The 26,117-nt window shown below is 36.5% G+C and overlaps 1 protein-coding gene across 1 annotated transcript; it reads right to left on the bottom strand.

The window, feature by feature from the left end:
* Positions 1–4,067: 4,067 nt before the first annotated feature.
* LOC141847741 (exocyst complex component EXO84B-like) lies at positions 4,068–19,949 on the bottom strand. Its single transcript, XM_074735817.1, has 7 exons — positions 19,417–19,949; positions 15,186–15,283; positions 11,110–12,148; positions 8,760–9,275; positions 7,197–7,385; positions 6,954–7,090; positions 4,068–4,427 (listed from the first exon to the last, which is right to left on the bottom strand). Exons 1-7 carry the CDS (start codon positions 19,612–19,614, stop codon positions 4,277–4,279), a joined length of 2,328 nt encoding a protein of 775 aa, XP_074591918.1. The 5' UTR covers positions 19,615–19,949; the 3' UTR covers positions 4,068–4,276.
* Between the last annotated feature and the right edge of the window lie 6,168 nt (positions 19,950–26,117).

The raw sequence follows: 26,117 nt of genomic DNA, 5'->3' as shown, positions 1-26,117 counted from the left end.
AGAAATGTTAAAAATGCTAAACTTATAGGATGTTAAAAATCAACTGCTCTTGTAGGATGTTAAAAATGTCTAAACTTATTTCCCTATAGTCGGAAATTGATAGATTGTATCATTTATTTAGGCTTCCTTTGCATACATATAAACTTGTGCCACTTTGTATTATAAATGGCATCACTGCTTGCTGCAAATCTGTCTTATATCAGTAGAAGAATGCAATTATGGAAAAGTAGAGAGAGCTGACATACACATTGGACCATCACACAATTGATTTGCATCAAGTAAATGATTGTGTTTGAGATTATGTAATTATCAAAATGTTATGAAAATAAGTTTCAGGATAATTAGATAATGTTTAACTTAATTGAGATTTTGACATACACTCAGTTGTACAAAAGATTGCCATAAAAATTGAAGCTGCCAAAGAATTTCAGAAAATCATCTACCCAGTTGAATCTACAGGAGCAACTGTAGAATTGAGAAATTTACCAACTGGAAAATATCTTATGATTTCACATAATTGTTTAGCTTTATCCATGCACCTATGAGCATTATATAATTGCATGAGCACATTTAATACCATTTCACCAACAAAAACAAACATGGACAACCAATTACCTCTCTCAGTAACAATTCCAGCAAATGCCTTCTCTTCTCCGGTCTCACCACCACTAAAGATCCAACATTGTGTTGTGTCATCTAGAAACAGAAGAGCATAAGCCATCAGTTAAAACTAGTTAAAGCTGGATGGTAATCCCAAACAAGATGACACAAAGGCCATTTACAGATTTCACAGCATCATAAACAGTGTCATCAGTTGTGCACCACAGCCAGGAACCATCAGCACTCTTCCCTTTAGCTGTAAGAATATCCATGATAGTTGTGCTTTCAAATCCATGCTCTTCCAACCGTGTAGACGAAACTGACTCAAAACGCGCAAACACAGTAGGTAACATTGATGGGTTCCCACGCATGTGTTGGCGATGGGGCGGCGACGAGGGGCGACGAGAGGGAGAGGCGAGCAGAGGGCGCGGCGGCGAGCAGAGGGGAGAAGAGAGCAGAGCAGCGCGGCGGCGAGCAGAGGGAGAAGAGAGCAGAGCGCGGCGGCGCTTCGAGCAGCGCGGTTGGAGGAGGAATCGCCGGAGGAGGAAGAAGGGGCGGGCGCCGGTCGGATGAGGAGGAGGAGGGGGCCGACGAGGAGGAGGGAGCGGGCGCCGGTCGGATGAGGAAGAAGAGGCGGGCGCAGGTCGGAGGGAGCGGGAATGGGGTTTTGGGGGAAAAGTTTGCACGTGCTACGCACGTGTAAAAACCGAGAACCCTATAAGACTCAGCTGCGTTGCTTTTCGGCGCTTAATTAATGCTGATGTGGAAAAGCCACGTAGGCAGCGCGCAGGAGTCGCTCACCGTTCGGCGCTCAGAATAGCAGTCCTCTATATATATATATATTGATATCCTGCGCGACACCCGTGCGCGACACCCGACCCACGCCCGGCGGTCCTTCCCCGGCCGGTCTCCGGCCGGAATTTGACCGGATTCCGGCCGCGATTTGGCCGGAATCGCCGCCGGCCACTGTGGTCTCGGATTCCGGCCGATTTCGCCGCCGTCCGGCCACCTCCGGCCGCCGGACCGACGCCGGTCGACGTGCCGGCCAGTGGCGCGTCGATCGGGCCCGGTCCGACGGCCGGAGATGGCCGGACGGCGATGAAATCGCGGCGGCAGTGGGTGTGGGTGGGAGAGCGGCGGTTTCCGGCCGATTTCGCCGCCGTCCGGCACCTCCGGCCGCTGAACCGACGCCGGTCGACGCGCCGGCCAGTGGCGCGTCGATCGGGCCCGGTCCGGCGGCCGGAGATGGCCGGACGGCGATGAAATCGCGGCGGCAGTGGGCGTGGGTCGAGTGTCGCGCACGGGAGTCGGGATTTTTCGTCGCGCAGGATATCAATCCTGTATATATATATATATATATATATATATATAAAAAAGTGTCCTTTATTTTTATTATAACACTAACACTAGATCTACGTTATAAAATTTATTACAGTAATTTTAATCAAACAACAATTTTATATATCTGAAATAATTACTTCGACATAAAATAATCTTAATTAAATCGCATGTATATTATAACGAATTTAGTTAAAACTGCTATAATAATATATGGATCAATTTTAATCAAAATTGATACAATAATTAATATTAAAGTAATTTTGATCAAAATCAAAATAGATTTAACTAATAATTAGTTAGTGCAATGTATTAATGATTTTAATTAATGTTAAAGTGGTTTTTTATTACTATTAAAGTAGTTTTGACTAAAATAATTAGAAGTCATTTGATAAAAATTAAGTACTCTTTAGTGCGTGAAAATGCCGCGATTTGATATTAAAACACTGCACGGTGTTTGGCAAACATTAAAATTAAACGACGCACATTATTATATATTTATCCTTTTCATTAAAAGGATACTCCTTTATTTAAAATAAAAACATTAATACAACACTCTAATATATCTTTATTCTAACAAAACTTATCCCCGGGGCCATGGTGCTGCGGTAGGATATTCAAGTTGTCGCCCAGGGTACCCGCGGTTCGATTCCCAGCTACGGCGTATTTGTAGAAATTTTTCTCTTGATTTACTCTGGTAGCCAATGGAAAACTTCCGTGGGCCATTTTTTTTATTCTAACAAAACCTTTATTTTAGGCCGATGTAATAATTATAATTATAATCGCTTATAATTTTATTAAAATTTCTATATATAATATTATTTTATTAAAGTATTTTTTTAAAACTTAATTAAAATTATTATAGTAGTTATAAGCATAGCAACTATAAAGCAAATTATAATAAATACAATAAAGACTTGGAGAAAGCAGAATATGGGCATAATTGAATTGAGTGGATTGTTAATTTTGCAATCCTTTAGTCCCCTTTAATAGCCTTCATATCAAATCCTTCTATTTATTGATTTAGTGACCATTGCCGATTGAGTGTCATCCATCAATCGACTACTACCTAAATCTTGCTTTAGCTAGTAAACTCTTGGACACCCTATGCTCTTCTAATAAAATCCAATCAACCACTTTAATCGACTGAGAAACATTCTATTTTCTTTAAACGGACCTCAATTAACTAGTCAAGTTGATTGGACAATCTTCTATTCATTTGACTAGGTCTGATATCCGACTAATCCTTACCCACCAATCGAGTAATTCAACTATGATATCCCAAATAAATCTAATTTAGGGTATATGAATATTTGAATCATCAGTTGACCGAATCTAATCATTAGTCGATTAACATCAATTAATTCTAAAGTTGAGTCTATCTAAATTTATTATTTTACCCTTTGCCCTATATATAACATATGATCCCAGGTAATTTTAAATTTTGAAAAAAAAAATTCTCAATTCGTAAGCCAACTTAAGCTCATCACGAACTGACCCGCACAAGTCATAGGCCTAAATAGATTGGCATGTCTAGACATATGTTAAAAGGGATTAATAAAATTTTAACCTAATCTATTTAAATTGTTTAAAACCAATTTGACAGACACAACTCTTGACTCTATTTTAAATTCAAACTTATTTAATTATTTTTAAATTTTAAATTTATTTAATTAGTTATCAAATTTAGTAATATAAATTTATTTATTCATTTGATTTTTTAAAAATTTATTTACCATGTTAATAAAAATTTTAATAATGGAATTTTATTAATGAATATTTATGAGTTATTCAAATTAATTTATTTATTTAATTTTATATGCAGCGAAGAAACATAAATAAATTCTTATCCATTTACAATCCTGTATATAGCAAAAATAGAATCAAGCTTTTTAGAATGTCATAAAATTCTTTACAATTATTAGACAAATTTTTAAACTTAACACAAGCAAATAGATAAATACACAAACAAGAAACAGGAAAATTTTCACTCAAGAGCTGTTTAATCACCATAATTCATTCAGGTGATTGTTTATTACACTCGAAAAGAAAATATCTTATAACAAGTATGAATCTGGAAAATAAGCCATCAGGGAGTTAGAATGAACTTAATATTGTTCATAGAGGTGTATAAGTTTATGTGAACAATGATAAACAAATGATGCAAAAAGAATGCTACAAGATGGAGTTTGGACTGCACGAATCACAAACTCTGAAACTTCTGATAAAATTTGCTAAGAACAAATGGCATTGTGGAACACAAAACTCATTGCGAAAAAACCATGACCCAAAGAATGAATATCCTACAAGAACCTCATCTAGGGGGGAGGTTGTAGCACTACAAACTCCCATGCGATTTGAATGATGAAATGGATTGTGCTGAGGGGCTGTTGAGGTACCTCTCTCCGTTGCCAAATTGTATCCTTCCACAAATTCTGTTCATGATTTCTTCACCAATGTTGAAGAACCAGTCGTCCGGAGGAAGAACACTGCATAAAGCACAGACTAATAATAAGTATTTCAATCAGAATCAAAAGAGTAGTTGCATAAGTTAGCATCTGCAACCAAGAAAATTGATGGTGATAACAAAGTTTATAAGATCAATGTCAAAAGACAAGCAAATGAAAAGTAAGATCAGAAGCTACAAAGGTAAATCTAGTCACCTATAGCAGTGTCAATTGGTCGTGTCATGCTAAGCTTGAATCTAGGTCCGCTCTTAGTGGGTCTGGCAATGGGTAGGTAGACTGATCCTGCTTAGCCAGTGCGCTTTCTTTACTCTTTGCGACATCTACTCTTTTCCAGTCGAAGAGTGAGGGCACGGCACTAGCCAGCAAGCCTAGCCTCCTAACCTAATGCTTATGGAAAAAAAAAAGGAGATGCTATCACGACTATAGATTTATAAGTCGAAGCCATAGAGGTGCCTATTCGCTTTCAGTGCCTATGGTCTTATTTTCTAAAAAGAAAGAGTCTCTCAGAGCTGCTTCAAAATTAATTCTTAACTTCTCATATCTTCCCTACTCTTCATCCTTGTTCTACGTGAGACTAATGGGGTTAGGTCATACCCAACTCAAAATCCATTAGACTAATGGAGCCAACCTTTGTTTTCTGGAAAAATAAAATTATATTCTATCGGAGAAAAAAAAAAGATATATCCAACATCAACCATCCCACATGACTAATGGGAAGCCAGTATACACCAACCTCAATCAAACCACATAGCTAATGGGTCTGATTCACTACATACATACTCGGCCACCTATCAAAGTGAAGCAGGTCACCTCCAGCTCCAATCCAGAGTAGATGGTCCAGCCTGTGATCTATCAGATAAGGCTCAAAAGCCTCCAAGGTCAATCAGCCCAACTTGCAAAGTTGGACTGTCAACTTTGGCTCCAGACTCGTTGGATTTGGCTCCAAAGTGACAGCCAATTTTTGAGGGAGTTTTGAATTTAAATTCAAAAACTGCCTCCACTTGACACACTTCCCCAGCACACCTCGTTGACCGTGTGCATGCCCTGCACGTGTCAGGCTTCTTCCTCAGCTCCGGCAGCCATCGGAGCTCCGGTGATCCTCCAGCAAGCAGAAACCGACTGCAGCTTGGGGAGGCCAGCAGCGGCAGGTCATCTCTACTGCCTCTCCGGCTAGTGAACACCCAATCTTCTATCTGGAGTTCACTGTATCATATTGCCGGTTGGTACAGCCCCGGCACAGTTATCTCATCACCGGAGAGGCACTCATCGTCGCAGGCGTGCAGCTCCACTAGCGGCGTTGATCCATCAGCAACCAGTGAGGAAACAGTGAGCTGGGTGGATGGTCACGCCTCCATTCCTTCCTCCTAGCTCGAACCACCAGCCATCTGATGATCAGAGTTCACCACCAAAGAGGAAGTGACCCGAACTGAGGCCATGGGGAAGCAAAAGATGGCTCCCCATGCAGGTCAAACAGCTGCTGGCCATGACAGCAGCCAGCCTGTACTGCCCATCTCCCCCGCTGACCAGAGATGAGAGTTGTTGCGAGCTCACGCTCCAGCTCCTCTTTAGCTGAGGTTCAGCCACTCCAAGGCTTCAAACCTTGGGCTCCCGTTGCACCTTTCCGGTGAACTCCGTCGCTGTACCCACAATAGCTCGAGGTAGAATTCCTTGCCTTGACAGAGCAGCCCGGAACTACAACGATGAAGCTATCCAGCGAGGTTGTGCTCCCACAGCCTCTCCAACTCCTCCGCCGTCTCCGGCGATAAAGCAACCTTCAAGGATCCAAGTTGATGCCAACTACCCGTGGTGCGAGCTCACCGGTGAAAGGAGCCCAGCAGCTCCTCCTCCGTTCCCGTTGCCTTCTCTAGAAAGAAGGGAGAGCGTCTCTCTCTTCAGCAAAAGGTGGAATCTGTCACCCCAGTAGCCCCACATGGTTGGCACCACATAGTTGGCCCCACGATCATCTGTGAGGAGGTAAATCAGGAAGTTATAGTTGACTACTACAGGGGAGGGCATTGCCTCGGCTTTGCCGAGATTCAACCTTTGCCCATTTCAACAAGTCTACCCCGCACTAACCAACTCAATCATGCCCCGGAGACTAGAGCGTCTCTCTCTAAATGGGAGGAGAGAGGAGGAAACTATCCAAGGAAGCTCTAATGGAGCCATCCTTGGGCACAAGCTAAGAGGGTTCAAGTCGTGCCTAGCCGTTTGCTTTTCATTTAAATTAAAAGTTAAAAATTATTTTAAAAACTCAAAAATATAACGTATAATATTCTAATTTATTATGAAATTTATAAAATAGTACAGAAAATATAGAAATTTTTTAGGGCATCTATAGGGAAAATTTTTAATTTTTTTTATCAATTCTGTTTGGTATTTTTGTAAGTTTACAGCCAAAAGACCATAATGCTTCTATGATTTTAATAGTTAATAAACCGAAGTGATACATAGGTCGATCAACCTAATAGTTAATAAATGAGAAAAGCATGAGCTAAAGACAAACATAGTAATTTCAAAATACTTGATGGTTAGTCTCTACATAGTTACCTGTCAGGATTCATTCCAGTTGAAGAAAATGCAGCCATAGCTCTGTCAATGATCTCTACGATAACTTGATGAACATTCCGGGACAAGAATCGGCTTTGTTGTCCAGAGAGGATCACAAATTGCATATCAAGGTAAAACTGAAATGGGTGTAACAAGTTTTAGAAGCAAAACAAAAGTTACAGAACTAATTTTAGATTCCCCAGATTGAGAATACATAAATACAGCAAAACATAAGACCGATACCTGCTGAAGGCCAAGCGGACCCAGAGGTCTGGGTCCTTGTTCAATATCTTCCCAAAATCCGTGGTCTTCAGAAAGCCATAATATGACTGTCTCAGTGAGTCTCATCATTAACACGGTAGCAAATCTTTCCCTACCAGCAAACATATCTGAGGCTATGCTTGCCATTCTACTCAATTTTGCATATAATTCCTATAATAAAAAGGTGAGCGTTTATCAATTTTTCAGAGGGGAAAAAACACTGACAAGCAAAAATATGAACTAAAAAAGTTACAGAACCACACGCACAAGCTGCAGAAAAAAATATTTTCCTTGTGAATATGAAGGATGGTTAAGAACTTCATCTTTTGACGAAAATATTCAGCTTCACAAGATTGTTTTTAGTGACTCGAATATTAGAACAGACAGCATGAGATGTTGAAGCCAATGTTAGAAAATAAACAGTCCATCTTTGAAACCACAATGAATAAGCTGACACAACAGTCGTCCATAAGTTGGAAGTGTGAACTACTGAAGTAGATAAATTAAAGATATAATTACAACAAGCCTAAGAGAATGTGAAGGATTTCTAAAAATTGTTATAGCTGCGTATACACCATTATCTTTACAAGAATCCTTTTCCTTAAGTATGAAATAAACATGTTCTAAGGGGCAAAGGCAGATGTGTATAGTATATAGCTTGGTTTGACATTGATACAATTTTGTTCGTTCAATCTATTAGTTGTATATATGATACCATATTAGCTATATATATATATATATATATAGCAATATATATTTGTTAATTATGTTAACTATTAATTAGCTTTATTAATTTTCTAATTATAGATAATTTCCTAAGATTGATTTCTAGTCTTGTATATAAATATACCTCATCTTTCAATAAAGTGATATATTTTTTTTCTACTTCAAGTAACATGATATCGGAGTATTAGAGATTTGAAATTAGGATTTCATCCTCGCTACTGCTACAATCTTGATTCCACCTGTTAACATGTGACAAAGCTGAGCAGCGTCACTTGTAATTAAAGTGAGCCTTAAAATTAACCCCTAAAAATTCACTTACCACATCATCCATTCACATTTAGTATTCTTTTAAGTAATTTCTGAGAGACTGAAGCTCCTGCAAAGGTTGAAAAGTTTTTGGAGGAAATAATAGTCTTTAAGTAGCCTCTTGCCAAAGGCAAGATAAGGCTGCGTACAATGGATCCTTTCCCCGGACCCCACATGGCGGGAGCTTCGTGCACCGGGCTGCTCTTTTTTTAATAGTCTTTAAGTGAGGTGGCTATTTTCAGTCTTTGCACAATGCCATAATGGAGGGTAAAATGGCAAAGGAGCAGTGTATACATAATGGAGGATAAGTATTACCATGCAATTCAAAAGTATCTGGATTATCAGCAAAAAAGGTACACAAATGCAATCATGAGTAGTTTTTATTCAAAAGAAGTATCAAAGTTTTAGGACCATATTTCAGGAAGTAGAATTTATAGGAAAACAAAGGTAGCTTAGCAAGGAGTTAGGAAGTTACTCTTATAAGTGAACGTAAAAAAAATGTAAATTAAATACCTGATATATTGGTGAAGGAGCCCACTCAATCTCGTCATTGGAGTTCAAGTCCATACTTAAGTACATTTCTGCACTTATATTAGCCTCATCTTCTGTGAATATAAGATCAAGGGCATGCTGCCTACAGAAACTATCTCGTAATCTATCGACAGATCGTTGCAACTTCTTTTTCCATTCTCTTCGTTCTGGAGGACGATTGTTTCGTTCCGACCCTTTTTTACGTGAATCATCAGTTCCACCAGTATGATAAGTGGGAGAAAGTTTCGATATTGCTCGAGGGAGCAACTCCTCGGCTAAAAGAGATGCATTGGCTAGTAGAGCCAACTGTTGGCTCTCAGTTTCTGCTATTCGAACAAGCCGATTCACATGACCATCCAAATTTGCCTCATCTTCGATTGAACCTGGCAATGCATTTATCAGGAGACTTATATATGCATTGAAGGCGTTTAGAAGACCGTCCATGGTGGATCCCCCTAATTGCATGCTTAAAAGTGGCCCTACATCCTCGAAAGAATCCTGCAAATTGATTCAGTATATATATGAAAAGATGAACTTAAATTCATTGGAATAGATAGCAAATCAGGAGAAATTTTACAGCTCCTATTTTCATTGAGGAACTGGAATCAGACACTAGAAAGACATCTGGTGAACTAAACAGGTTAAGGTCAGGTAAAGCACCCGAGCACCTTAAATCTTCTTGAAAGGCAATTGTTTTTAGCCTTTTCCAAGGGATCGCCTTGGGTGAGAGCATAACCGTTAGGGAGTCCTTTCTTGGAGAAAAAAATAAAACTTTTAACACGCTCATTAGTAGGAATGTGCCACTTATTGTTACAAGGAACCTATATGTTGTATGTTTATTCACCATAAAAGTTCACAATTTAATGCAAGATATCTGCCAGTGTCAAACATCAAACAACACAACAACAACAACAAATTCAACTATGAGCAACAAAACATCAGAAAATATTTCATATTTTAGTGTGAGCAACAACTATTTTCAATTTTTTTTTATCGTGCCTAATGGCTCAGCAACCAGGTAGTAAAATCCAACAATGATTTTTGGAACTTCATTTTTTTTACTTTTGTACTCCCTCTCCTTGTTTATTTTGTTCCACTCTCTAACTCTCTCTCCTAACTTTTCTTTGTATCAGAAACTCCAACATCGTCTCCCACATCTTTCTTCTCAACTTATATCTACTTGAAAAAAACTCTCTCATGCACTCTACCCGTCTCCTCTGTTAGCTTCTACCTCTTAACACTTTCTCTCTTTAACAGAGAACTATAATTAACCACATAAGTTTCCTCATTTTTCCAACATTGCTCCCCTTTTCTCCTTTTCTCATAACTACACTAAGAAAATCATCCATAAAACGAATTCATAACATCAATCATCAAACTGAGAATGCAACCGGCTTAGCATTTATTAAAATCTACATTTTCTTCCTTAACTTAGACATATTATGTCATAGAAGTTACCACTCTAAAGACTAAAGAACTTACAAGCAAAAGTTAAAGGCAAAACAACTAATATAGCGGGATTATATATTATCAACTATCAAAAGATCAGATTAAGCACATGATAATCGACTCATTCTTCAATTTATATGTTGATTATCACTTTATATTGAGGACTTCTCTTTTTTACATTTATATAAAAAAGAAACTTTACTGTATTCTACAATTTTTTAAAAAGCAAGTGTCCATCATCTCATTCTTTAATCAATGTGAAGCCTCAAGCATTGCACTGACCCCATCTACTATTCAATCTGCTGGTTTGAGGGAATAAAAGATAAAGTATCATCTGTGTTAGCACAGATTTGATGATGAATATGGCATGCCAGATACTCAAATTTAGTAACACTTGTTACATTTTCTAAAACTACGACAACATGTATTTGTTAAAGCAACCATTTGATGCAAAAGTTCTAAGATACCAAAAAAGCTGAATATTTAAGACTCATTTCTCCACCTTAGCTTGAACATTTAGTTTATTTCAGCTTCATGCTTAACCCAATTCCGACTGCATCTAATAAACAGGATCATATTTCCAACTTGTAAGGACTAATACGCTTCCAGTTCCAGGTAAAGTCTAATAAAACATCACAAGGCATCTAACCAGTGTCATGGGATTGTACTTCAGATGCATGTGAATTAGTTGAGATGTTTATCATACTATAGTTCAAATTATATGTTATTTTAATTGTTTATATTTAATACACTCAATATGAATGTTTACATACTAATTATCCTAGCCAGTTGAATATGCTTCTCGCTAGAAGATACAAAAGTGCTATAGTCACAAATATCAAATGGCATGCAAAGAAGAACCTTAGATAATCAGTTAAGTCACCTGAACCATTGCATAAAATCGATGTGCACTGCTTGAAAGTTTGGGTTGGTTACCCACAAATGTAGTAGATGTTTTATTTGATGTGTGTGAACCTGCAGGTGGAAAAGTAAGTACCCACTCATCTGCAGCTGCTAAGGCAGCAGTACTTTCTTCAATTCGTCTTAAATTAGTACTCAGTGCTTGTTCAACACTAGGTCTAAAAAGTCTCATCAGAACAGAAGAAAGCGACAACCTCCCATGAGCTTCAAGCAAGGAACAATGTCCAATGGCTATCTGGACACACTCTGCAGCAGCTCGTAAGGCTCCAGCAGCAGCTGCTGAGGCTAATGCATGCCTCTTAACAAGATGTGCAAAGGTCTCTGTTTGTTTTGTAGACCACACAACCAGTTCTGAAGCATACTCATCACCAAAGACTGCTTGAGAATCATTCAAAGCTTGACCAATAGTAGAAAATACTAGCTGTGATAGAGCTGCAGTATATGCTCCTCCATGGGACATACTGGTGGGATGAATAACTTGCATGTTGTACTGAAGCCTCTGATAATGAGCAGTAAGCAATAAACTATGAGCACGAGGACCATCACCAAGTCTTTTGAGAGCTGCAGAAGCTTCTCGAAGCTCAACACCACAAGTAGAAGATTGACAAGCAGCTTCAGCAAGCTGATCAGCTAATTTCTTACGATGTTTAGAAATGGTGTTCTTCAACAATGAAAGTTCATGGGTACCTATAGCCTGCTCTTGTTTTGTTTCTGCAACTAGTTTTTCTGCTTCATTTAGGGAATTTAAAGCTTCATCAACTCTCCTTTCAGCTAATAGAACTTCTAGCTTATCAGGAAGCTCCTCTGCCCATGTCTCGAGATCTGAAGGTTCTTCATCTTCTACATTAGATATGTCATATTCTCCACTTCCTTCATAACCTTCTTGCAGGGAATCAATGTTAATACCTTCAGCTAACCCATGGATTAAACCTGTCTGAGCACCAAGAAAATTCTTGATAGACAAAAGTTCACCTTCTAGATCAGATATTTCCTTGGATGTTCTGCATTTGACATATTGAAATATAGAAATGAGTCTCTTTTGATACTTGAGCATCTTAGTGTAGTAAAAATGCTATTGACGGAACATATTAAATGATATCACCTTCTAGATCACGTAGGTAGAGGACTAACCAATGAACCAAAACATTATCACCAACAAAAACATTAAAAAATTTAAAATGCATATGACTACAATTTAGTAAAGGTGGCAATCAGGCCAGCTACTTGCAACATGGCATAATGCATAGAGATATAGAATAGTATTAAATTCTGATGTTTGAGTAGTGGTCATAATGCATAGTCATATATATGTTTGACTATATATTAGATAGATAATAATTGGTTCATCCAAAAATGAATTATTAGTTTTAAAGGTTTTGAATTTCCTCATAGTGATCATACTATTTTTTTGCAATATTTCTCATTATTTTAGTTGTTATGATATAATTTAAAGAATTAACACTTTTAATAATGCATCAAATAAAGATTCTAGTTACTTTAATAGAAAATTTTAATTTAATCATGGGAGATAAGTTTTTTATGTTTTTCTGATTTTTATTTTAAAATTTTATTGTTTTAATATAAATTGCCCCCACAAGCCTAGGCACATGCCGACTGAACCCAGGCATAAGCCAGCCTAGCCCAGACCCAAGCTAAACCAGGAACAAGTCAACTAGGACCAGGTCGGCCAATCCAAACACATGCCGACTGGCTCAGGCCTATGTCGGGCTGCCAACTGTGGCAATTTGTATTGAGCTGGACTCAACACAACACATAAAAGGGCACTAGGCTTAGATTGTACTCGGTTCAGTCAACCCATTTTTGACACCTTTACAATTAAGAATGTTCTGTCATATTTTTCAATGCCAACCAAATATCACTAGTGGTTCTAGAACTAATTCTTATAAATGATAGATAATATCATAGTCAAAGAATAAAGAGAACAACTTACTTATGCAGTGCAAAAGTCAAAAATTTTATTGTCTCAAAGGACCAACTTGACTCCATCAATTATTTAAATTTATTTATATGGGTTAATAGAATTAACTGATCCTCTTTTGCAAAGATCAACAGTGTTAGGAAGAATGAGAAAAACAACAGAAAGGATTTCTCCAGGAATGCCATTCAGAACTCAATTCCTCTTTTGTAAGTAGAATGCTTGCACAAGTGGATTCTAATCGGTTGATAAAAATATATGTTGGAGGCCATAGCAAAAAAATTTAAATTTTTAGTGTGAGACCTATCAGTCATCTCTTAAAAAGTAAAAGTTTCCAGAATTTATCTAGATTTTCTGTAGAACAAAAATTGAAAAAAAAAAACTTCAAGTGAACAAATTTAAGTTAATTTTCCATGCAACAAAATCTGTTGACCAAAGTGTCAGTATGACAACAAGCAATTTTAATATGTTGTTTGTGTGATATTTTCAATGCAGGCAACATCATTGAAGATGGAACACATCAATATCGTCATCTCTATCATGTCAACAACTTCATTATGCTATTTGGAATTGTTGAATATGTGATCTTGTAAGCTTCTCCCTTGATACAAAATGTCTTAAGAGGTGAACATTCACTTAAACCACTCACCATTTTAACCATGTTACCTGTCAATAACTCAATGTGTTACCTGTCAATAATTCAATGTGTTTACCCCTGGAAAGTTACTATAAACTGTTATTATTCAACCAAAGACCTTACATATCCAAATGTTTCATTTTAAGAAGTATCTATGTAAAGATAGATGCAGGACCATCCAGCAGTATGACTAGTTTATGTTCTCCGATACAGCTATATTCTCCTTCGAGTTGTGACGAGAAGAAATCGAGACTACCAGCCTCCATTTTGAGCCTTGAAGAAGGACGATTGAGACTATCGACAAGGAAGATAATCAACCCGTGGCCTCCTGACGGTACTATGGTTCACTCAAACCGAATCATCAAAACTCTAGATTTGATCTTTAAACTCTTTCTTTTATTTGTTTTAGATTTTTAGGATTAGTTTTTTTCTAAAAATTAGTTTAGATTTTATCTTTTTTTATTTATTAGTTTTTTTTTCTAAACGTGAGTTTAGATTTTTTTTTTCTTTTTTGTTTTTTTTTTGTTTCAACTTTTTCTTATTTCTTAAGATATTTAAACAAGGTTAGGGCTCTTGTAAAAAAAGTTTTTGGTTTAATAATATTTTTGGTAGTGCTATTTATTTTTCTATCTCTTGATATTTTTTTGAATCAATAGGTTTTAGATGATTGATTTTCGATGTTCGCAGTCGATCAACGAAATCAACATTGCTCGTAGGATAATCACTATCCCACCCGGCGTCAAAAATGCAACACTTGATTACCATGCCCATATTAGTGCTTACATGATGAACCATCAAGTTCAATAAGACAATAACTATGTATTATTATTTTTCGTAAACCACTTTTGACAATCTTACCATTTTTTTGAATCCAAGATTATATTTTGAATTTTTCCTATCATAAATTGGGTAAACTTTTCTTTAAATCTAATTGTCACTATAGCTCATGTTCCATAAATGGGAACTTATGGAGCAACAACAGCAACAGGTTATAAAATGCTTTTCTATCATTCTTACTTTTCTGAATATCTTAACATTTAAAAACTTAGATTCAACAATTAAAATGATTGCATCAGAAACAAAAGAAAAATCAAGTGGTGCATGAAGCTCCAACCAATGCGGGGTCCCGATGAAGGATCTATTATATGTAGTCTTATCTTTCTTTAGAAGAAGTTGTTTCTAAGACTCAAACCCGTGACCTTTAGGTTATACGATAACAACTTTACAGTTGCGTCAAGGCTCCCCTTCAAAAGAAAATGTCATCCTATTCCAAATATTCAAAGTTTGATACAACTTTGCACAAACAGCAATTAAAATTTACCAAGCAAACAACTTGATCATTAATAAAGTGGCAGATCCTAAAAATAATAATAAATAATCTTTTGAAAGCTTTATAGAAGCTCCAACTGGAATGTTCCATGAAAATAATACACCAATAAAGAGGTTGAATAATATTTCAGCTCACCTTATGAATGCTGCGTAATTTGCATAAACACTTTTACGCATTTCTTCAGCAGAAGCCTTCTTTAGATCTTGCAAATAGTAGCATAATTGTTTAATTTCCTGAATAGTAGAAAGAACAAAAAGTATTAGCAATACACTGGAAAATGAAAGTCTCATAATGGTGAGAAATTCTGGATAAAAGATTCAAAATATGCATCATTGACCTGCCTCAATGGTTAAAGTTACAGGCACACTCATATATTTTTGTGTTGTCTGAACCAAGAACCCTCTCTATCCATATATATGTTTCAAACTTGTAGTGCTAAGTAAACGGCATGGTGATTTTAAACATTTTATACGTCCACTAAACTTAAAACTCGTTCAGTGACTCACTGTTCTAATGTGTCAACTATTACCAGACTACTCTTTCCAACCTCTAATAATGCTCCAATGAGCCACTACAGTGTAAAAGAAAGCTGATAATATCACTCCAAACATACAGAAGTGACCAAACCGCAGTGTATAATTTTACAAACATATTAAGAATGCTCATGATACTTTCCAAATGCAAGGGATGCATTAATACTTATTTGGATTGCCTAGGTGGAGTTATCAAAAGCTATAGAGTTATTCACATTATTTTTCAAGATTAAAAATATTTTACCTTGTCTAAATGTATGAAAGGATGAAAGAGAATTCTGCAAATGAACTGAAAAAGAAGGCAAAGGTAGCAATGAAGATAGAAATTCCCATGAGTATATTTTCCTTCTGTGCATAAAAAACCTTAAAACTGCAGAATAAATGAGCATAGAGCAAGAAATAGCTTGAGAAAGGTTGACTAAAGAAACAATCTAAACATGAAGTTGTTTTGTTGGTTGTCATGATTGCATGAATTAGAAACGTCTTCTCAACATTGAACACTGTGCAGCTTACACATCTTTGGTTAAAGTAAATTTGATGTGTTGATTTCTTATAATTTTTATATAAAAACACAAGCAGTCTCACTTTTTGTCATCATTCAACTGATAGGGAAACTAATATAATCATCCAATTATTATGTAAGCAGGCATCAAGGGAACGTCAGGAACAAGAGAAGGGAAAAAAAGTTAAGCATTCGTTTTTCAAAGTCCTTTAGGCTGTGTTTCCTATGGGTGAAGAAAAATAGGGTGGAAAAAAAATACCAATAGTTGGGAATACAATCTGTAGAAAAACACTGAAAAGATTCCCCCACATGTTTCCTTAAGAGAAAAAAACACCATTTTTTTTGTTGCATGTTTCCTATGAAGGGTGGAAAATTATTCCATGACATTATTTTTCCTTAACTACCTTCACTACCCTTTGTGAGTCAAAAGGACACGTGTACCACCAAGTAAAAAATCTTAGAGGTAAAATGAGAAAGTAAAGAAAAAATAATAAGCATATAAGTTATTATACACTTGTAAGAACAAGGAAAACTTTAAAAAGTATGCAATGACCAAGAAAGAGGGCAAAAAGGCAATGAGTGAAGCTAAAAGTAAAACTTTTGAACACTTATATCGGCAGTTGGATACAAAAGATGGGGAAAGGGACATCTATAGAATAGCTAAAGCGAGAGAGAGAGGAACACAAGAGATCTTATCTAAATAAAATGCATTAAAGATGAATGCAATAGGGTACTAGTGAATAATGATGAAATAAAAGAACGATGGAAGAGGTATTTTCATCAACTTTTTAATGAAGATTTAGATGATCAACTTAACCTAAGTAATTTAAGTGGTCAGAGGAGCATAAAAATTTAAACATTCATCGTAGAATTCAAACTTCAGAAGTAGAACATGCTTTGAATGGGATGCAAAATAGAAAAGTAGTTGGATCAAATGATATTCCGATAAAGGTATGAAAGTGTCTAAAGAAACAAGGCATTGAAAGGTTTACCAAATTATTTAACCTGATATTAAAAACGAAAAAAATGTATGATTAGTGAAGAGTAAGTATTCTAGTCCCCTTATATTAAAACAAAAGAGAAAATTATGTGAATTATAGGGGTATTAAGTTAATGAATCATACAATGAAACTTTGGTAAAGAGTAATCGAAAAAAATTAAGAAAAAATACCACGGTGACTGAAAATCAATTTAACTTCATGTCTGGTAGGTCGACAATAGAAGATATACATCTTCTTGTCAAAACATAAACAAGACTTACACATGGTATTTGTTAACCTACAAAAAGCTTATGATAAAGTCTCGAGAAAAATTATGTGGAGAATTCTATAAAAGAAAAGTGTTAGCGTAGTATATATTAAAATAATTAAGGATATATACGAGGATATAATGACAAGAGTGAAGATTCCAAGCTGATTAAATGAAGTGTTTCCTATAAAAATAAGATTACATTGAGAGTCAGTTCTAAATCTTTATCTTTTTACACTAATCATGAATGAACTCATTGGGCACATCCAAAACAGGTTATCATATAGTGCATATTGTTTGCAAATGATATTGATTTGATAGATGAGACACGTGAAAGAGTAAATGTTAAATTCAAATCTTAGCGAGAAACACTAAAAGTGAAAGATTTTAGATTTAATAAAGATAAAATATATAAAATTTAAGTTTAGTGATATTAGACATAATAAGACAACTGTTAAGATGATGAGTTGTCTATAACTGCGAGCTTTAAGTATTTAAGATTTGCAAAAGAATGGAAGAATTAAAAAAAATGTCTTACATAAAATACAAATAGAATGGTTGTAATGGAGGAAAACATCAAATGTTCTTTGTGATCGTAAAGTACCTCTAAACTTAAAGGGAAGTTTTACAAAATGACTGTTAAGCCTGCTATATTATACGAAGCTAAATGTTGGACTATGACTTGAGCACACGAGCAAAAGATAAGAGTTACAAAAATGAGGATGTTAAGGTGGATGTATGGACATACGAGGATGGACAAGATAAGAAATGAAAATATTAGAACGAAAGTCAGAATTGCACCTATTAAGGAAAAACTCTAGAAGACACGTTCAAGATGGTACGAACATATACTTAGATGATCAATAAATGCTCTAGTTAGACAATGTGAAACTATATCAAATATGCAAATAAAAAGAGGAAAAGGAAGATAAAAAAGACTTAGTTAGCGATGTTAAAACAAGATAAAATTTATTTAAATATAGATGATGATATAGGAACGAACAAAGACCAATAGCGTAGAAGGATCCATATAGCTGGCCCAACTAGTAGGATAAGACTTGATTGTTGTTGTTATACCTTCACTACCCTAAGATTTTTTATTAGCCTTATCTTGGCTGCCCTCATTTTTCCACTTCTTTATTTTGCATCCCCTCCCCCTTCCTCATTTGGTTCCCCTTTTCCTCCACTTTAGGCTCTTACATGAGACTTAGACCTTCTTTCAATCAACAACCCCAACACCAATTCTCCTCATGCAAAACTTATTCTTTGCTTGACGTGACTAGCAGATGCTAGCATCAGGAGGGTAAAATTTCAGAGCCAATAAATCCATGAATGACCTCAAGAGGGTAGGGTTTTGTAGGAGTAATTTCGGATTGTGAGGGTCACGTCATGAGTGGGCTGATGACTTTTGATTACAAGGGTCATGAGTGTGAAAAAAAAAAATTCTATCTGTTTTGGCAGCAAGAAAAATTTTCCCTTGAATTTTCCACTCCTAAGGAAACAAGGAAAAGGGAAACTTTCCGCTCTTTTTCACGCCTACTTATTCATCCCTTATTTTTTCAATTTTATGAAATAGGGCCTTAAGCATTGTCTCATTGTATGAGATCATGTGACACCTCCAATGCTTCATACATGTGTATCTTCAAAACTTATTTTGATATACTTTTAAGTGTCATAACAAATAACAAATAATGGAGAGAATTTCATGTCAAAATTCACATACAATCATGAACAATTAACTAAACATTTTCCCTGCAGAGTAATCTTTTTATCCTTAAACTAAGTAATCGATTGAAAAAAAGTTTTCAATGCAGAATGATTGGTGAACAATAAGTTCCAAGAAAATATAATGCAAATGTTTCGTTATCATCTACCACAAACAACATAACAGCATTAAGGAAAACTCAAATTAAAAACCGTATCATCTTATAGACCAACAATGTCGATCAAATCAGGGCTAGAGGAAAGAAGGAAACTCCATTTTACACACACAGTTCATAGACATATAAAGAAAGAAAGAAAAAAGAACATGCTTGTCATGAAACTATCATAGAAAGGAATTCTAACAAACAAAAGAGGTGACCTTTTCGTTGATCATCGGGCATTTGGACTGCACGTAGGCATCGGGCTCGAAATTCTCAGTCTTGAAGATCTTCAACTTATCGGCGAGCTGGACTGCGGGATCCTGCCCGGATCCACCCCCATTTGCCTGTAGTGCCGCTGGCCCCGTCGGCCCGGACGGGGCAGAGGCCCTGGATCGAGACGACTTCGCGGAAGTCATCCTTGCTTCCTCGATCCAAATCTTAAAATCTCAACCAAATCCAAAAAAAAAAAAAAAATAGAAAATCCAAATCTCGATCTCCCTTATCCACCTCTTCTTCTTCAAAATCCAATCCAATCCCCCAAAAATAAAAAAATAATAATATATATATAATCGGATCTCCGACGGTTACCTCTAAAATGGAACCAATCGCTCACTCAAAATCTCGATTGCCAAGACAAAACAATGTGGTAAAGAAGGTAGAAATCGAGCGTATGCCGACAGCGATTCTACTGGCGCCCCATCCGCGCCGCCCTGCCCCGAGATTGCTGGCCTCTCCGTCGTCAATCGAGGGGTTTCGAGATTCGAACCCAGCGAGCGGCACCAACGTCCTTCTAGTCACATTTTAGATGTCTGGTTAATACACATTTAATTTATAATTTTCCCTTGAGTACCTCTAATTTCAAATTTTAAATTAAGGATGCAAAAAAATTTTATAAGATTAAATCTGATTAATCTTAGAGGTGATCGATCCGATCTTATAAAAGTTTTTCATTGACTATCCGAATAAATTTAAAAGCATAAACGATAGTCCCTACAATGCCCAGCGATCCCAGTGATTCAAATGCGAGAGGTGAATTTCTTATATTCTTTGGATTTCGACCCCTGAATGTACGAGGATTGTTTACCATTGTATTATAGCTCAGGAGTAAGGATGCAATTCTTTGATTGTGCTTCATGGTTTCACCTCTTTCTTTATCTCTATACTAAAATATTGTAGTTGATACGAATTCGTAATTGCTACAACGTGATTATACCAGAACGTTGTAGCAGTTATGATTTCGTAGATGCTACAACGTGATTAGATAGTAATTTAGAACGTTATAGCAGCTACGATTTTATAACTGCTACGACGCCATCACACCTTCAAAAAATATAATGTTGGATGTCTACAATAGAGGAGGAAGACGTTGACCAATCAAAAAAATAACTTAACTTACGCTCCTAAACCCTAAATATATATGACGAGACAAGTCCAATTAAACCCTAAACTAGAAATACCGAAATATATACCTTAGAGAGGAAGCTTAGGAGGCATCCAGAAGGCGGTGCAATGGAGTTGATCGCGCGAAGACAGTGAAGGACGAATGAGGGAGTTGATCAGAGGAGGGTTCAAAATGTTTGAATTTTTTGCCAGTGACAAAGTGTATTAGATTTTTTTCCCCGATGGGCCAATTGAATAGTGGATCAAGAGCATAAGGTAATTGTACTGAATCATAGCTGTTATAACAAAGACTTGATATTGTAGCAACTACAAAATCATAGCTGCTACAATGTGAACTTGACTTATTCAAAAATCATGTTGTAGCAGTTACTGAACCATAACTGCTATAACACAAACTCAACATTGCCATATTTTTTACTTTTGCCTTTTTTTATAATTTTTTTCTCAATATCCGACAATACAAATGAGTTCATGGGACTCCTCCAAGTCCGAAAAAAAAATGTGTTCATGATTTTTACTCAGCCCTAGATCTGTTAGCCGATTTCGTCACACAAGTGGCTGATATATCTACATATTTCTGAATGATCCCAAACAAAGTCATATGTGCTCGTCTTGGTCTCCTTAGTATACCAACGTCATCACATATAAGGATGATGCACTCTATCGAACCTAGATATTTTTTTAACTTGTTCCCGGCACAAATGATGAGGTCAGGAGCTCATTACAAATTGTAAGACGCATATGTTCAATATCCTACAACACAAATGAATTCATGGGACTCCCCCACGCCCAAAAATATATATTTATAATTTTTTTAGCTATTGATGTACATGTTTGCATTTCCTATAATATACAAATAAAACATTCGAGCTTTATGAATAATCAATTAAATCACATGATTTTCATCAAACTAAGTTAAATTATTTATAAGGCCAGTATCATACTGTATTAGACAATTTTTTAATGGTAAAAAGTATGATATAAAAGTCAAAATAAATTATATTTTTTAGCCAATTCATCCAAATATAATTAACAAACTTAAATACAATTAATAGTCCTAGTAATTGATCTACAGATCAAACTATTTGTAAATATTATTTCTAGTTGATGACGATACTAAAATAATATATATATTTTTAAAACTAGGCTCGATAATCTACCTATGTGATACTGCTTAAGCCAATTCAATTACATAACTTTTTATGAAACTAAGTTAAACTAAATATACATATTTTGCTTAAAATTTTTGAAAACATATAATCAAAATAATTTCACCTAAGAAGATGATGGATTTTTCAACATTTCGAATATTAATGATGCCTTGGAGTCAACCCTCAATTGGACCTGATTCTTTCGGGAAACAAACATGCTGCAGGGATGGAAATCTTGTACAAGAGGGAGATCATGCAATCGCCGATGAAGCGTTGAGAGTTACCGTTCTCGATTTCGCCGATGAGGCGTAAGCGAGGCTCATGAAAGCGTCAGTGAACACTAAATGGAGGAGGGTCGGTGAAGTATAAGTAGGAATTTAGGTCAATTTCATCGGTGAGAACTAGGGTTTTTGATGAAGCGGGAGTGTCAGGATTTTTTTACGAGAAAATATGTGAGTGGTTTGGTGAGATGCCTCGGATACTAGGGGTGTAAACGAGCTAAGCTGCTCACGAGCTATTCGAATCTCGGTTCGAAAAAAAGTTTGTTTGAGTTCGTTCGATTAAGTTAACGAGCCGAGCTCGAGCTTGATTTTGAGCTTGAAAATATTATCGAGCTGAGCTCGAGCTTAACAGTATTGATTCGTGAGCTCGCGAACATATTCGTTTAAAGGCTCACGAACGTGTTTGTTAAGAGATTCACGAATATATATATATATATATATATATATATATATATATATATATATATATATATATATATAATCAAAAATATTATATATTAATGAGTCCAGCTCGAACTAAGCTCATTTAACTATTAAACGAGTTATTTTCGAATCGAGCTCGAACTAAACTCATTTAACTTTAAAACGAGCCTTTTTCGAACCGAGCTCGAGCCGTTCGCGAACTATTTAATTTCATTACGAGCCGAACTCGAGCTTAAAAATTAAAGCTCAAATCGAACTCAAGTTGAACTCGAGCTTATGAAAAACGAACTGAACTCGAGCTCGAGCCTCTTACTGTTCAGCTCGGCTCGGTTCGATTACACCCCTATCGGAGACTATCGTTTAAACCATCTCTATTTCGGACGATCACGTGACCACGCACGAGATTTTTGGGAAAGGTAAAATGGGAAATGAACCCATAGGAGGCCACGCGATTTATACAATCCCAAAACTACCTAAGCGATTTGGGTAAAATGCATACTACCTACGTATTTGGGTAAATTGCCATAAAAATGAACGTCTTTTAATATTTTGGTAAATTGCCTAAATGAATATGTATTATCGAAAAGGTTATGTGAATATGAGCTTAATAGGGTATCTAAAGTTACATTAAGAATTTACTATCCGTATCCATTTTTTTAATTCAAATATTTAGATGACTGAATTGATTATATAGAAAATTTTTATTAAATATCAAAATAAATTAAAAAGTATAAATAAATTATGACTGACATAACAATATTATAAATTTTTTAAACTCAATGCTATAATATACTCCAGTAATCCCTATCATTCATTATATATTCCACGTGTTCCAGTTAAGAACGGCTTCGGAACACGTCACCGGACCTCCTTGATGGCTGGCCTTGAACAGTAGGTGAGGACGGGGGCGATGACAGTTCCGCAGTCGCCTGAGACCTCGCCGAAGCAAAGGATGACCAGCAACAGCTTCAGGGACAGCCTGCAACCACAGGGACCGTCAGTAGGAAGGCCAGGGGGAGAGCCCTGGTGCAACCACTCCGACGATCAAGTCAAGGCCGGAGGAAGAAGATGATGAACAGTGGAAAAGAGAGAGCAGCTGAGGAAAAAATGAGAGTTCGAGAGAGAGCTACCTGCCGTTGGGAGTGGTCTTTTTAAGAGGAGATGAGCGTGCATACCTGTCACGTCATCATTTAAGGAAGGTCCCATCATGATTAATGAAGTGGCAGGAATAATCGAGTTCCTTGTCCCATAGTCGGTAAAGTGTTATGTTGTCACCATCCGAAAATGCAGCGGGGCAAGTCGCAGAGAGATAGCATTAAATATTGGGGGCGTGAATTTGTCAGATATCATGATGAGGTGGGCCAGGACACTGTGAGGAGTGTAGTCAAGCCAGGGGCTGGCATAGGCGAGCAGGAGCTCAGTCAGGTGATTCGACGATTCGACGGGTGCACGGCCGAATGGAAGGATTCGACAAAGCTCTTGCCGAACGGAAGGATTCGGCGAGGCTTCTGCCGAATGGAAGGATTCGGCGAGGCTTCTGCCGAATGGAAGGATTCGACAAAGCTCCTGCCGAATGGAAGGATTCGGCGAGACTCCCACCGAATGGAAGGATTCGGCGAGGCTTCTGCCGAATGGAAGGATTCGACAAAGCTCCTGCCGAATGGAAGGATTCGGCGAGGCTTCTGCCGAATGGAAGGATTCGACAAAGCTCCTGCTGAATGGAAGGATTCGGCGAGGCTCCCGCCGAATGGATATGCTTCATTCGCGTGTGACTCGATTAATCAAACTGGAAGACACGACGGGCTGGACACGAGTGTTGGGACCAGACTTGGATTCGAGTCTAACCACGGGCCCCTTGGATTATACCCGGAACACTACGTAATTAATTAAATAATTGATTTCCATCTCAATCAAATAAGTTCATTTGATTCACTCCAAAGGCCCTTTCTTTTTCCTGAAATTAAAAAACAGTTTAGATATTACTATTTGACACCCGGACTTTGCAGAACCTGCCACGTGTTATCATAGTAACGTAATCAATCGATATTACTCTTTGACAAGCTAATTCAATAAATCTTTTTTTTTAAAAAAAAAATACTAATCCAAACAAAGAAATATGATTTTTTCTTTTAATTCGCCCATCAAGTGGGTATTTTCAGCTTTGTATAACAATGAGTCTAAAGTCTCTCAGACATGGTGCAATAGTTAGATGTGCAATAGAAAATTTAAGAGTGCGTTTGGTTTGGAAAATATTTTCTATTTTCTGTTTTCCATTTTCTATTTCTAGTTTTCTATTTTCTGATCCAGTTTTTAGAAAACAGAAAATGCGTTTGGTATGATATGTTGTTTTCTATTTTCTGGAAAAGAAAACTGGAAAATGCGTTTGGTTTGTTAATATGGAAAATTATAAATAAAATAAATTTTTTTCTATTTTATTCATGTAAAAGAAAAAAAATCATACAAGAAAGGGATGATAAAAAAAATATTAATAATGTTTTAAAAATCATTTTAAAGAAGCAATAGTCCCCACTCAACAACTAACCGACTTTACACAATCGTTTAAAGAAGCATGGAAAAAAGTTCTCTTCGAAGTCATTTTGGCAAACAAGAGTTACACAGTGATTCAACATAACACAGGACAGAAATACAATCATCGTCTATTTCTTGGTCAGTGATTCAACATAATAAAGAAAAAAAATATGGCAATACATAGTATACTATATAATCTACACTGAAACTTATATGTATATTTCTTCGCAGCAAAATAAAAAGATGGCTGTTACACACGATGTTTATCAATACATATAGAAGAACGTAAAGGAGGCTAACAACAACCATATTTCCTATCAAAATTTAAAACATTTAAGTGAATACATAAATATGGAAAGCATAGTTCCATTTAACAAGACTGATAAACACGAACCAATATCCTAATGATATATATCCCTACTAGCTAGTAAACCTAGCACCAACTGTATACCTTAAAACTAATGGCCAGGTTGCTTTAATTCAAGCTTGCTGCCAATTTGTTCCACATCTTTGTTTTGGGTTGATTCAGAATACATTGTTGATCCGGAAACTTCATGAGGAAAGGGGTCATACCAAGAACGAGGCATGTAATGGGTTGGCATTGATCCACTTATGTAGCTAGAACCACCTTGTTCAAAAGCAGTTGTGTCTTGAGGGATGAAAGGCCGAGGAGGATACATGACCGATAAGGCAGGTGGTTTCTCATAGGTGATAAATGGCGTCGAAGATTCTGACTTAGATGCTGCCACATCAGGATTTTTCTCATCCTCAAACCTCATAGCCCTGGCAATCTATGGAAGAAGAAAAAAAGATATGTTTCATCTCAAATGCAAATTAATTAGCATAAAGTAAATTAACTCTAAAGAAAAAAGGATATGTTTCATTTGCATCTTTAAGGGAAAGGTACTCTTTCATAGCCAAATCTTTTTCCTACGATCAATGATAATTCAAAAATTTATATAATGAGTGAGCATTAATTATGAGATGATAATGATGTTGCTTACCAATTTCATATTCTCATTTTCCATCGACAAATCAACCACTTTTTTAGTTAATTCTTCTCGCAGAGCCTACAATTTTCATCAAGCAAAAGTAATCACATTTGGAAAAGGTTGGCATGCATATAAGAATACA

This window comes from Curcuma longa, chromosome 16, assembly GCF_044706935.1.
Source record: "Curcuma longa cultivar G26 ecotype Majalengka, Jawa Barat chromosome 16, ITB_CL_G26_1.1, whole genome shotgun sequence".
Classification (NCBI taxonomy): Eukaryota; Viridiplantae; Streptophyta; class Magnoliopsida; order Zingiberales; family Zingiberaceae; genus Curcuma; species Curcuma longa.
This window is presented reverse-complemented; position numbering and strand designations above follow the sequence as displayed.